This window comes from Vidua chalybeata, chromosome 5 (genome assembly GCF_026979565.1).
Source record: "Vidua chalybeata isolate OUT-0048 chromosome 5, bVidCha1 merged haplotype, whole genome shotgun sequence".
In the NCBI taxonomy this organism is placed as follows: domain Eukaryota; kingdom Metazoa; phylum Chordata; class Aves; order Passeriformes; family Viduidae; genus Vidua; species Vidua chalybeata.
Genome location: NC_071534.1, coordinates 17629711 through 17642683, shown reverse-complemented (window position 1 = coordinate 17642683; position 12973 = coordinate 17629711). Strand labels below are relative to the sequence as shown.

The window sequence follows — 12973 nt, the reverse complement described above, 5'->3', positions numbered from 1 at the left end:
TGCAAGGACATCAAAATCCTTAGAAAAATACTCTGTATTACAGCTAACTGCTTTGAAGCCCTACTTGACTGTGCCAGTTGAGAAAGTTATTTGAATTTCCAAGTCAGCAAGCGTCACAGCATGCATTTCTTTATTTTGATGTGTCTGGAAGGCCAAAATCCTGAGTTAGTTAAACAGGCTTATTAAATCAACTCAGTCAACAAGGTCTCATACATGCAATTCTCCAGAAGAAAGACCTTCTCTTGGCCACTTACAGTATTCAAGGTTTTTTATTAAATGACCCTGGACAGCAATCTCCTCAACAGGAGCTATTCAGAAGCAGTTAGGCTCTTTCTGCAGCCCACCCTAGAAGCTGCAGATCTGCAGGGCAGCCTTTGAGCAGAGCTGTGGAACACCCTCTGTGGTTCTGAGACACACATTCCAGTTACCCCCAGCAGATGTACTCAATACACAGCACACCATGAAGTCCCCAGCCTCCCCAGATAGATCCCCCTACTTCACCAACCATGCATTTCCCTCAAATGAAATTTAGGGGTACAGGAAAATCTTAAGGAAATTTGAAAAACTAAAAAGGTTGAATATTGTGTTTTCTACCTAGAGGAGCATGGTGTAGGCAGGATATCCCCAAACAAAACAGACTGCTCATTATGCCTGTCATAAAGGTCAGGATTTTGACTATTTGCAGCATCCACCCACACTCATAAGAAGGAAGAGGAGTATCCATTTCTATATCTCATCATGCTGGCACACACAGTTTTTAGATACTTGTAGATATCTCAAATTTGAGATTTCATTCGAGAATGTAAAGGAAATCCAGGAAGAACTGGTGTTAGAGGACTGGTCCACACTACTTCCCCATGGTGAAATGAAGCATCTCCATGATCTGAGAGAGCAACTTTATCACCTTATCCCAGATGTTTTGGAGTACTTGACACCACCAGAATGGTTAAGACCTACAAATTTAACCATAGGCCATCATCTCTGTGAAATGCAAGTAATAAAGAGTTTTCAGAAAACCCTGTGCCCAACCAAACAAGAAAATAAAACCACCCTTTTTTAGTATTCTGACTATTTTAGTCAGAAATTATCTCAGGGACATTTTTTTTTGTAGTACAAGGACTTGTGAAAACTCCAGTTTACAACAGAACTATGTCTGAGGAAAAGACTACAGAGATATAACTGCTCTTTCTTCCTTAAAAAGGAGGAAATGGGATTCTTTGGAGAAGATTGCCATGTTACACATAAGAAATGGAGATTCAGACATGCTGCTCTGGGCAAAATTAGAAGACAACTTCAGAATGCTTGCAGCCCTGATGAAGTCAAGGGGGAGCCTGGCACTGGACTTTTAGTCATATATGAACAACACTTCCATTTGTGTCAAAAACTGAAACAAGAGAACAAGAAGTCTTTCAGCTCCTAATATTAGATTTCAGCAAGCATTTGGGTAGAAACTGGTAAAGCAGAGAAGTATAGTCAAAGCATTCTGGTCTGCTATCACTTTTTAGCTACCCCAAACAGTGGAAGCCAACAACATGAAACTGCTTCAGCTGATCTCTGCAGAAGAACATCTTTCTATCAGTGCAGCCACATCAGTGAAATAAAGAAAACCATTAATGAGAACCTCAAACATTTGCTTGGCAGTTTAGTTTACATACTGCCTAGCAAGTCTTAGCAACAAAGGATTCACACACCTTAGAATACAAATAAGCTGAAACAGAAAAAAAACAAACAAGGAATCATGAAGTGATCTGTATATATTTAAAATGTCACAGTTACAAATAACAAACACAAAACCAAACAAACCCAACCAAAGCGAACAAAATCACAACCCCACAAGCCAACCTGTCATCCTGTGTCAGAACCTGTGCACCTGTCTCCTGACCAAACAGAAGCTGCACTTAAAACTGATTGCTTAACACAGCATCTGGACAATTTCTAGTAATCTAGCAAAAAAAGTTTACATTGAGATTTAAAAGAAATGTAAACTACCAAACCCCCATTTCCATACTTTTACAAGTCATGTATCTTGATGTATGTGCTTTTAAATTCCAAGTAGAAATCCTCCAAAATACTGTCATTTACATTGCCATTTTGGACCTGTGTTATCACAGCAGGTGAGCAAGGCTTGTATACCCTGTAAGCAGCAACATCATGGACTGAACAATCCAGTTGATCACAACTGTATCTGAACTGCCTTAGTTTAAATATCTCTCCTTTCATATGGCAGTCAGCAGTGTAACAACCGTAACACACAACAGTGGAATGAAAGAAGTGAATTAAAAATGGAATTAAAAATTCAACCTAACAAATCCCACTCTGAAATGCCAGAGTTTTAAATACATACGTAAAAAAAAAAATTAGGAAGAAAGTAAGAAAAATACAAGACTTCATCTTTTCCTGACTTCCCAGTTTTAACATGGCCACATGTTTAGTCTTCAGCTGGCAGATGCACTTCAAATTGCAATTTAAATGTTTTGCATAAAAGCAATGTGTCCTGTAATTGAATATTTCATACTGAAATCTAATGTAGATCCAGCCCAAGACAACACACATAACTTGGAGTTGAAAGGCAAAACACAAGGTGAAGTGAGGGGGAGAGGACCGCAAGGTACAACTAAGAGCAGAAACAAAGGTGCAAAAAGGAAGCAGGAGGAAGAAGGAAGGTAGCAGGGGAAAATAAAATAACAAGCCACGCAGCAGTGTACACATGCAGCCATGAGAGCCTGCACCACCACAAATATGGAAAGATGGGGTAAGTGCACTGCAAAGTTACTTCACTGTTTCCAGTGCTGTGTATTTTCCCTGAAACAACCCACTGAGAAGAAGGCCCTTCACATTTACAATCTTGATCTGTTTTGAAAAGTGTGTTCTTTAAAGAAAACCTTGTAAAACTGCAGGCTCTCTGCCCCAGCTGCTTTAGTCTGCAAAGTCATGTCCACACCTATTGCAATTACCAACATGAAATGATCTGTTTGTGTGTCAGATGCCTCAGGCAAGCATCTAACTTGGCAAGTGTGAAGGAAAAGTATTTTAATAGCAAGCACAGAACTTGTGAAAGCAGCAACTGAAAGACCCTAGAAGAAAGGACAAACTGAAAGTGTAAACACTCATCTCTTTTAAATATCTGAGTGAAACCTGTCAAGTCCTGAAATACACATCATAACCTCTTCTAAATTTCTCTTTATCAGTTACATGGGAACTGCTTTATAGTGCATATGGATGTGAAAACAATGAAAAGTATGAATAAAATGAATGCAACTATTCAAATTTGTGCATTTTTTCCTACTTCACATTAGAAAATGGTACTTCTAAGTGTTCTACTAACATTTCCAGATTTTCTTGACCATGACAACTACTAGAAAGAAAATTTTGATTTAATTAATTACACAAAATCTCTATTCATATTTTAGTAATTACACTTCAATTCAGGGTTTTCTAAGAAGAATCAGTAAAAATTACGTATGCTCACAATTTCATGCACTTTCTACTGTGTATGTGTAGGTAACATGGTATCTGCTTTCTTCCAATCCCAGCCACTAAAGTCTTTTTAAGAATGGAAGAAAGTACTGAGAAATAGATGGACTGACAAGTAAGATATACTTATGGGGATAATTGCTAGGAAAAAGCAGCAGTAAGACAGTTTCCCTTGAAAAAGAAAATAATTATACATTTATTTTCTAAAACCAGTGGATATCATATTGATATTAAAGAAATTTAAACAGTAAGTATAATGGAAAAGGGGTTCTTAGAGGTAACAGAAATCACAGAACTTGTCAAAAATGGATAAACACAGGGTCATCTGAACTTGATGTTACAATTAAGATTTGCAATAAAACCAATGCAAATGTTTTATATTTAGGAACTTTTCTCCTTCTATTGGAAAACTGTCATAATATACCATATGTCATTAACTGCAATATCAAATAACTGATCTTGCACACTAGAAAACAGTGTATTAATAAAGGGAAATCAGAAGGGCATCAGCCTTGCAATAAATGAAGGGCTGTCTCTGGCGTTCAAGTGATTCTGAAGCAGTTTCCTCAATTTGCCTCTAGAAAAGTAGGGACATTCAGACAGACTAGTACCATTATATTTGTTTTTCCACTTGCAGAGACCATTTTACAGTGTTGTAAAATACAAAGGAGTGGGAGAAAGAATATTACCTTAGCTTTGCTATCCAGCAACTTTTTCAGATCATTACTGCTGCAAATTAGGTTGATTCATAATTTGCAATTTTGAAAAGAAAGAGAAAGCTTTTTTACGGACACCCATCCCCACAATTGTTTTTTCTATTCTTCTTTTCTATTTCCTTTCTACCAAAAGGAAAACAAAGGTAAGGAAGGAGACAATTTAAGGACCAAAGCACATATTGGTAGACATGATATTGAGAAAAGAAGTTACCTCCCATCACAACTGCAATTGTGAAATTCGCCACAGAAAAAGTTAAAACACCACAGAACATATAGGCCAATGGCAAACTACCGTAGAAAACTGGGAAAGTTCAAATGGAACAGCTCAACAACATGCACATGGATTGCACTAAATGAAAAACCAAAAGCTACAACTTGGTATTTTGAAGAAAGTTCTAAATATGCACTTCTCTATTCACATATAATACATGATTTAAAAAGTTTTGGTATTATATAACGCCACAGCTCCGTTCATCACAAAGAGGTAACAAGGTTATAGATTATAATGCCACCTGCTTTTCATAAAGGAACATTTCAGTATGTAAAAGTGAAAAATTAAGGGGAAAAACCGCAACAATGAAAAAATACCTTGCAAAGTAAAAAAATAATTTCAGGGTAGTAAGAATCGAAATTCTGAAGATTACTTGTGGCACACTGACACAGTGCAGACAATTTTATTAATAGTTTCTACTATAACAAACTAGAAAAAAATCTGGAGGTTGTAAACCAGACGATTAATGAAGCATCACACCACCACAATAACACATGACGCACCAAGGCGTTATATAATAGCAAAATCAATCTTAAATTATGGGGAGTGATGTTAAAAATACGTCTTGGGAATGGAATACATGTAGAGAGGGTGGCAATACTGTATTTGTATGCATAATTATAAGGTCAATATTTCATTTTGAGTCATCTGTATACAAAATTACAGACTTCAAGCACAATTTAAGCAGTTGTGAAAATTACTTTTTTTTATACATTTTTGAGATTATTTCAGCCAGAGTGTTTCAGTGTCAGATTTATCACTCCTCAACCGTTATTTTTTCAATGCAGTAACTCCCACAAAATTGAAGTAATTATTCCAGCCTTCCAAAGATGTCATGATAATCTACTCAACCAGGTACCAAACATATTTGTCATCTCTTACCAAGATAAAACAAAAATGATAACATAATAAAGGAAGCAGTTTACCAAGCAAAGTTCACACAAACAAAATTTCACAGTTTGCAATACATGCTTTGATAGTGTGTGGTTGCATATTTGTGTAATACTCAAAAATACTTTATGTGTTGCATTCACATGATTGCTCCATTCCCCTCACCCTTAACTGGTAGTGTGCTACTCTTCCTACAGAACACGAACAATGCAAGCACGGAAAAAATGAATAACCAGTTATACTAACTCCTACATATTATATACCCTCTCACTGGTGCAAAGAGCAGATACTGGCCATCTTATTGAACAGTAAATATATTTATAATACTTTTCAGATTAGTTTACTGCAGCTTTTAAAAGCTATTATCCATGCCTGGAGTAATGGCATAATCAGTGAGATTGTTTTAATACCTATCTCAAATTTTTTGGCCTCAAATGACAAATCTGAGCCTACAATATACAAGTACATTTACTCATTAAAAACGGCTCTCAGTAGTTGGGGGTAGTTTAAGCAACACAGATACAGTTGCAGGGAAAGAATCACTTTAGAAGTCACATGAGAATAGATTTACTTTAACTGTGTTCAATAAAACAGCTGTCCAATTCAGCTACATGACATCCTGCTAACAACTTTATAATTTAGTTTTCTAATTAGTCTCAGGCAAGGGTTCCACCTCACAGATGAGAGCTAGTGGCATTTTAAACAGCCTGAACATAACCCCAGAGTTAGGCACAAAAGTCAAGCAGCCTATTTTACATATATAACTATATATGTTTATTTTGAGTGACAAAACCGTGAAATGCAAGGAAACATTCATCAATAATGCTTCAACAACATAGAATAGCTGCTTATAAATTGTAAGCTGACATAACCACTTTGCTCACATTATTTCCTAAGAGACACTCACAAAGTTTGTTGCACATTGCAGAGTAATGAGATAGGAGTTATAAATATACTTTATTAATGTTTTCCAGATGAATTTCCAATAGTCAGTAAAATAGCTTAAATTAAACTGTAGTATAACGAAAGAAATCAAGGTATGTCGGAAACAATGGGAAATGGGTAGGACACCAGTGTACTTTTATTTAATAAACTAATAGTAGCTGTAAAATGAAATGCACAGATGAAATTTAGACTAAAAACCAGATTTACTCCTTAAGAGGGTAAGTTGCATGTGAAGTACGAAACAGGAAAAAAAAGACTTTTCACCTGACTTGGTGTTTTAATAAATATAATGCAAGCAATTCTTGAAGATTGACTTATGCCAGACATTTTCAACACATTAAACCCTGTTCAGATTTGTTCACTGTTACTTTATGTTACAGTGTAATAAAACTGCTTTCACAGATTCTCTCAGTATACCATAGCTATATTCATATATTATATATAATATATATAAATCCTGTACCTATAACTGGGATTCATACTAAAATACTTTTAAACCATTCTAAAGATTTTCTATATAATTCAAAATGTCTTTGCCTCTGCAACAATAACATTTGCCCCAGTGCAGTAAAAGTGCTTGTCAGGTCTTCAGAAATGCATCTCAAGGACCCGAGGCAGTGGAATGGCCATTGGTAAAATGACTGGGACCAAATAACAACCCTTAAATTTCTGTGTACACAGGAAAAAGTTGAAGATGAAAGACTAAGACAAGTAAGATGCTCCCTTCCCCATCCCTGCAGCCACTCCTTTTGGAACAGGAAGCAGAGAGAAAGGCTGAAAAGAAGAAACAGTCATACAGGAAAACTGTACAACCAAGCTGCATACTGAAAGCTTTAGCAACTACTGAGAAGCAGTTCAGTTCAGGATAACCAGAGGCACTAGACTAAAACTACAACAAACCCAAGAACAAATTCAATTTCAAAGCATTCTTCCAATGCCTTCAGGTATTTGACACTGTGCACAGTGGAGCTCTTCACATGGTACAGAGAAGGTGCATATAAGCAAAGAAAATTTAACATATACCGTGTCAACTTCATAAAAACAAAAAGTAATTAGAGTACCCCTTAAAGTAACAGCTGAGATTTCCAAACTTAACAGGAAAACACAGGGAAAACAAGTTCTATATTCACAACACTAACACCAAAGCTGAATTATGAAAATGAGATGCAAAACTAAATTTATGGAAGCATTATATAAGCAACCAGTTATTCTCCGCTCTTTTCAGGGTCATCTCCATCAAAGAAAATGGAATTTAATCAATAACATAGCAGTCAATATTAATTTAGTTGACTTAGATGAAGTGCTGGTTTTTTTTTTTTTTGTGTTTTTTTTTGGTTGGGGGTTTTTGGTTGGTTGGTTTTGCTTTTTAGGGATTTTTTTTTTTTGCAACTGAAATGAAAAAGTCTTATTTTAGGAGAAGATCTAATTAGAAAACTCAATCATAAAAGATAAACTTCTTTCAAAGAATATTTGTTATATTTGGATTTTTAAAGTGAATTTTAAATGATGACTGGTGATTTTGCATTAAATTTGCAGCCAAAGTATAAATCTAAGTTTAGACAAACAAACTATATCTGACCTCTTGGTTCACCAAACAGGTTCACTTATAGCAGAAAAATAATGGGAAAAAAACCCAAAAAACTGTTATCCTGCTGTTTTGAGGTTCTCTGCTGATACTGCAGCTGAGGAGTACAATTCATGTCCATTTTGATAGAATTCCTTATGTTCACACAACATACATAACCTGTACTGCCATGAACAGCACTGACTTGAAACTTGACTCCCTGCTCCCTGTATCACTGTACTCTCAGCCAAAACTGACTTTACAAAAGCTGCAAAACATGCATTTGCTTTATTTTTTCTAGAAATAAAATACACATAGGAAAGATTTATTTAACACTCTAGGTGGGAGAGGAAACAGGAGAAAGATTTTTTTTTTTGTTCTGGAAGGTTAGAAAGATATTCTGCTAATTAGAAATAAAAAATTAACAGAAAGCTTAGTAAATAATGATCCCAAGTGTTGTGAAGCAACAGTACTTCCAGCCCAAATGAGGAATACTTTCTTAATAAAAAAAAACAAAAAAAACAAAAAAAACAAAAAAAAAAACAACCAAAAAACAAAAACCAACAAACCAAAAGAAACCCCACTAAACCAAAACAAAAAAATTCTCCCATACAAAAACTCAGAAGGTAATAATACTGCAGTCAGTAGCTTTGATGTATCAGGTTCAAACTGAAGGTAGCAGGAGGACACTGTATAGTTGGTGCTAACAGAATTAGAATTTAACAAATGAGAATTCAAAAATACCCAATTATAAGGCAATAGAATGGAAGTCAAGTTAGAAGCCAAATGATAATCAGAAAGAACGAGAGACATGCCAAGATTGGCCAAGATAGTCCCTTTTTCTATTGTAATCACCAGCTAGGTTTGTGTTGAAGAATGAAGCCATCAGCAATTTGCTGTTGCACTACGTCATCCAGATGCAGTTAGAACCAGAGCAGGGCATGTGGTCAGTATGACCATAGCATGCAGCAAGAGGGAACACAGAATCATCTGGCAACACACTTTTCTTGTTTCTGTTCAATGCCAATATGCTGGAAGAAGCAACTACCTGAGACAATGATGGAAACATTTTTTTTGAGGGGGAACAGTAATGCATACCTGTCCTGGTAGAAGTTTAGATTAAATTTAGAGATTAATTTTGCCAGTTTTGCTGAGTTATTAATTCTATGAATCCCTAAAATTTCAAAATATATGTTACCCTAAAATAACCTAGAATAAGTTACTGCACAGTTCTATATTTTCAGAACTGTTTGCCCTTTGTTTTTTCACTTTTTCTTCTTGCCATTAGAAAGGATCACTTTCTCAACTATCTCTAATTGATTTACTTTAGGCTTGAGAAAATGACCCACGCTTTCTTTCCTCTAGTCATTTATGTCATGAATTAATGCTCCTACTAAGGAAGCAGAACTGTGTAGAAGCAATTTCTAAATTAACAATTACCTCTGATCAACTATCTCAACCATAGATGAGTTTAATATTACTAAAGAACTTTTAAAACCTTTTAACCTTCATCATGATCCATTAGAAAATGGAGCACTTTGTCTGTCTTACACTTTGGAAAATTGATGCAGTAAGTATGAATAATTGACACAAGGCCACAAGGGTAACTATTATCAGCCAAGATAAAAACTGCAAAATTCAGGCATCAAGTCCTCTGTATAGACTATAGTAGTGTCTATCTAGACTATACACTATAACAGAGTGATAAATCTCATTCAAAATTTGAAAGCCTATCCTAGCAAGGAAGTTCTCCACAGAATTAAGAGTTCATAATGAAATTTGTCATTTCAGTTGGGACTTTTCCCTATTTTGTCCATTGTTGAGTAACATCAACACTTCAAATGAAGTCCTTAGTGTGATAAACCATGTGAAATGCATCTGTGTACACACATCTGAAAAGGACAAAGCAATTTCTATTTCATTGTTAATAAATGGAAAACAGTTTTAAATGCTACACTGTTTCTTCTTCCAACGATAATCTGTAATTCTATAACCAGTTTTCTGTTTTTATTTTCTGGAAGATCTCTTGTCAGAATCTATGATGGAAATTATTCATATCCACTATGCTGAGAATTTCTAACCTGTAAAAATCAGGGAAAAGATAATGTCAGGACCGGTTTACTGATCTGAAGAAGTTAAAACCAAAAATAATATTTGGACAGGGTTCAGTGGGGAAGAACAAGATGTACTTTGTACTTCTTGTGAATTATATATACTGGTAAAGACTAGAGCGCAAAGATGATGTGACATGTAATGAAGGGGGTTGGTGCAAAAAAAAAAAAAACCCTCTCACAACTTAGGCACAGAGACAACACAAACAGTAATTACCTGGCATTTAAACAAGAAATTGTTTTCAGCTCTTTTGAGAATGTTTTCCCCATTTCATGCACAACCAAAGAGATTTGAATTTTAATACCACACGTATCAATAGTGACCTCAGAGAACAGAATGACTGGAATCTTAAGCCAAAAATATTAAATAGGAAAAGGAAAGACCTGCAATGCCAATCTGCAGGTCACAGAGAAAATCAATTTAGAAGGAGGCTTAAAAAAAAAAAGGAAACAAAGGCACAGTCCTCTGGTAGGTCTGACAACAATTTGAACAGAGGGTGACAGTGCTTAAGCAATTCCAGGTGTTTTCATGCGCATGTATATATTTGTAGTGCATCTGTGTCTATTTCATTCAGCTTCTACTTTCTTGGTGCTTTTCAGTAATCAAGTATTTGATTTGTAAGATGCTACATTAGTGCCAGCAGTCACAAAATGGTATGATAAATAACACTCTTCACAAAATATAAAAGCCACACTTAGTGAAGAAAGTGTATCTTCAGCTAAGTGGAAATCAGTATCTCCCTTTAATATTTTTTAAATAACTCTGCTCAGCCACTTGGAAGAGTCCCAGCTGCCAGAAAAAGTCACACAAACTCCAAGCCCTGCTCAGTTTAAATTTCTGCTCCATAGCTCACATCTTGAGTGCGAATGTGATACTTCTTGCTGAATTAGACCATAAGGAATTTCCTTCGTAGACCAAGTAAAAAACCAAATCTGATAATTTGTCCATTTTAGCAATTCATCTGAAATCAGTTCTATTACAGAAGCATCAAGTCATAGGTTCTTGTTTTATCACACGCTTTATAAAGACAGGTTTGCTACAACAGCCTTGAAGGGGACTGGCAGTTAGGTTCCCACTGGTCATGCTCTTGGGGAGAAACACCTTGGATGAACTGCGGTTCAACAGGACAGGGCTTTTGCAATTCAGAGCTGAGTGTCCCTCAGGGACTAAAGCCACAGAGTTAATGCCAGGTGGCACCACAGACTTTGTAGGGAATAAAATTTTATTTTGTTCTAGAACAGCACGTTTTACAGAGGAGGTGGATGCACCAGATATTGATTCTTTTATCACTTCATTTGGGATCTTGCTAGATGGATAATTGGGGGCATTATTTTCCATTTTATCTGACCAGGCCCTGTAGCGAGCCTCTGCAGATCCCCAGTAGTGCCTAATCGCAGACTCGGAGCGATGGCCTGTCACTGCCATTATTTCCCTAGGCCCCAGTCCTGCTTCGCAGAGTAGCTGGATGGTGGTAGTTCGGAGAGAATGATTGGTGTAGCGCTGAGAGAGCCTGGCTGCCACACTTATCCTGGGCATCATGGTACCCAGGTAGTTCACACCCATTGGTTCTCTTTTGTACCAGACAGGCTGTTCTTGCATTTGCTCTGATGTTAGCTTTAGAGGGTGCAGGTAAAAGGCAGGGGGCTCTGGAGGCAACTTGGACAAATAAAGTTCCAAGGAAAATACAGGACAGTTTGGGTCCCCAGGCATATCATACATTTTACCCATTTTATGAGGATCTTCTCCATTTTTGCCTTTGCCAGGATATCTAAACATAGCATATCGACGCCCGTTCTTGTCCTTCTCAACAACAAATGCATCCGGAGCCAGATCTCTTAGAATTTCCCTCCCTCGCTTGGCAAAATGCAACTGCAAATCAAACCACACCTTGTTGACGAGTGCCAGGGGACTGTGCAAACCCAGCACACCAGATTGCTTAATCTTACGCAGGTCCTCGGCAGCTATAGGAGGATGGTGGTGAGTCTCATCCTTTCCCTGCATGCGCAGCATCTTCAGCACACTCACGAACACCATGTTTGCACTGGCAAACTCTTTGTCCTTCATTAAGCAAATCTGACGATTATAAGGTGGCATTTTGAGATGCCGGTTTAAGCCAGCACGCATTGACTTGTAGCTTGCCACACTGTAGGTATTTCCATCATGATTTCTTATTGTGTAATAAAACTCTCTTAAGATATCATTGAGTTCACTTACTGGGACCAATTCAAAGCTAGGATCCTTGCCATTTTTGGCCAGCCACTGTTTTAATAGGTTAGCTGCCCAGCCAGTCTGCTTGTGGGTGTTTTTGATGCTCTTAGCATCCTCTTCCTCTTCCTCCAAGCCAAAGAGGACATCCTCAGGGAAGTTAAAACTCGTCTGTGCTGCTTCTACTGCTTCTTTATTTTCTGATGGAGTTTCTTCCTGTTTCAACTGCTTTTCGAAACAATTGATCAAAGTTGTACCATCAAATATGCCACAAGTATACGGCACACAGCGAACTACTTTATGATCTGAGAGCTGCGAAGTGTGGAGTAATACATAATATTTTGGATTTTACATAACAAAAAGCAGGTGGCATTAACTGGATTTTTCAAATGCATGGCATGTCAATTCCATACCTCACTAGCCAATTAAAATGCATCAGGTCCTTCTTTTTTAACCATGGCATTACACATGCTTCAACTGATTTCACGGAAAGCAAACCTAGAACATACACTACACAACAGAAGACTGAAAACCAGAAAACATCCTGTGTCTTTTATCTCCCACCTCCTATCTCATCTTCCACTGCTAAATACCATTATCATATACAATCTGTTTTTCCAAATTTTTTACAGGTTTCAGGCTCTAACTGAAGAAAAAATGCCAAAATATGCATCTTATACTGTAAATTACACCTTAAAACTCTACTACTGTCATCCCTTATGGTACTGGATTTCCTACATATCAAGTACTGAAAGGGGTTTTAATAGCTATAATCCACAGGTATCTTTGAAAAAT

The 12973-nt window shown here is 36.7% G+C and overlaps 1 protein-coding gene across 15 annotated transcripts in view; it reads right to left on the bottom strand.

Annotated features, from left to right (window-relative positions):
* Positions 1-12973, bottom strand: part of ATF7IP (activating transcription factor 7 interacting protein) — an 83823-nt gene that overhangs the window by 17824 nt on the left and 53026 nt on the right. For 12 of the 15 annotated variants that reach the window (XM_053943668.1, XM_053943672.1, XM_053943670.1 and 9 more), the window contains one exon: positions 10130-12406. The exons of 2 other annotated variants lie outside the window; for them this stretch is intronic. In XM_053943668.1, coding sequence (XP_053799643.1) covers positions 10961-12406 — 1446 coding nt within the window. In that variant the 3' untranslated portion in view covers positions 10130-10960. Of the gene's footprint in view, positions 1-10129; positions 12407-12973 lie in introns of those variants that run through there. One more of the 15 variants, XM_053943663.1, reaches the window with a different exon arrangement.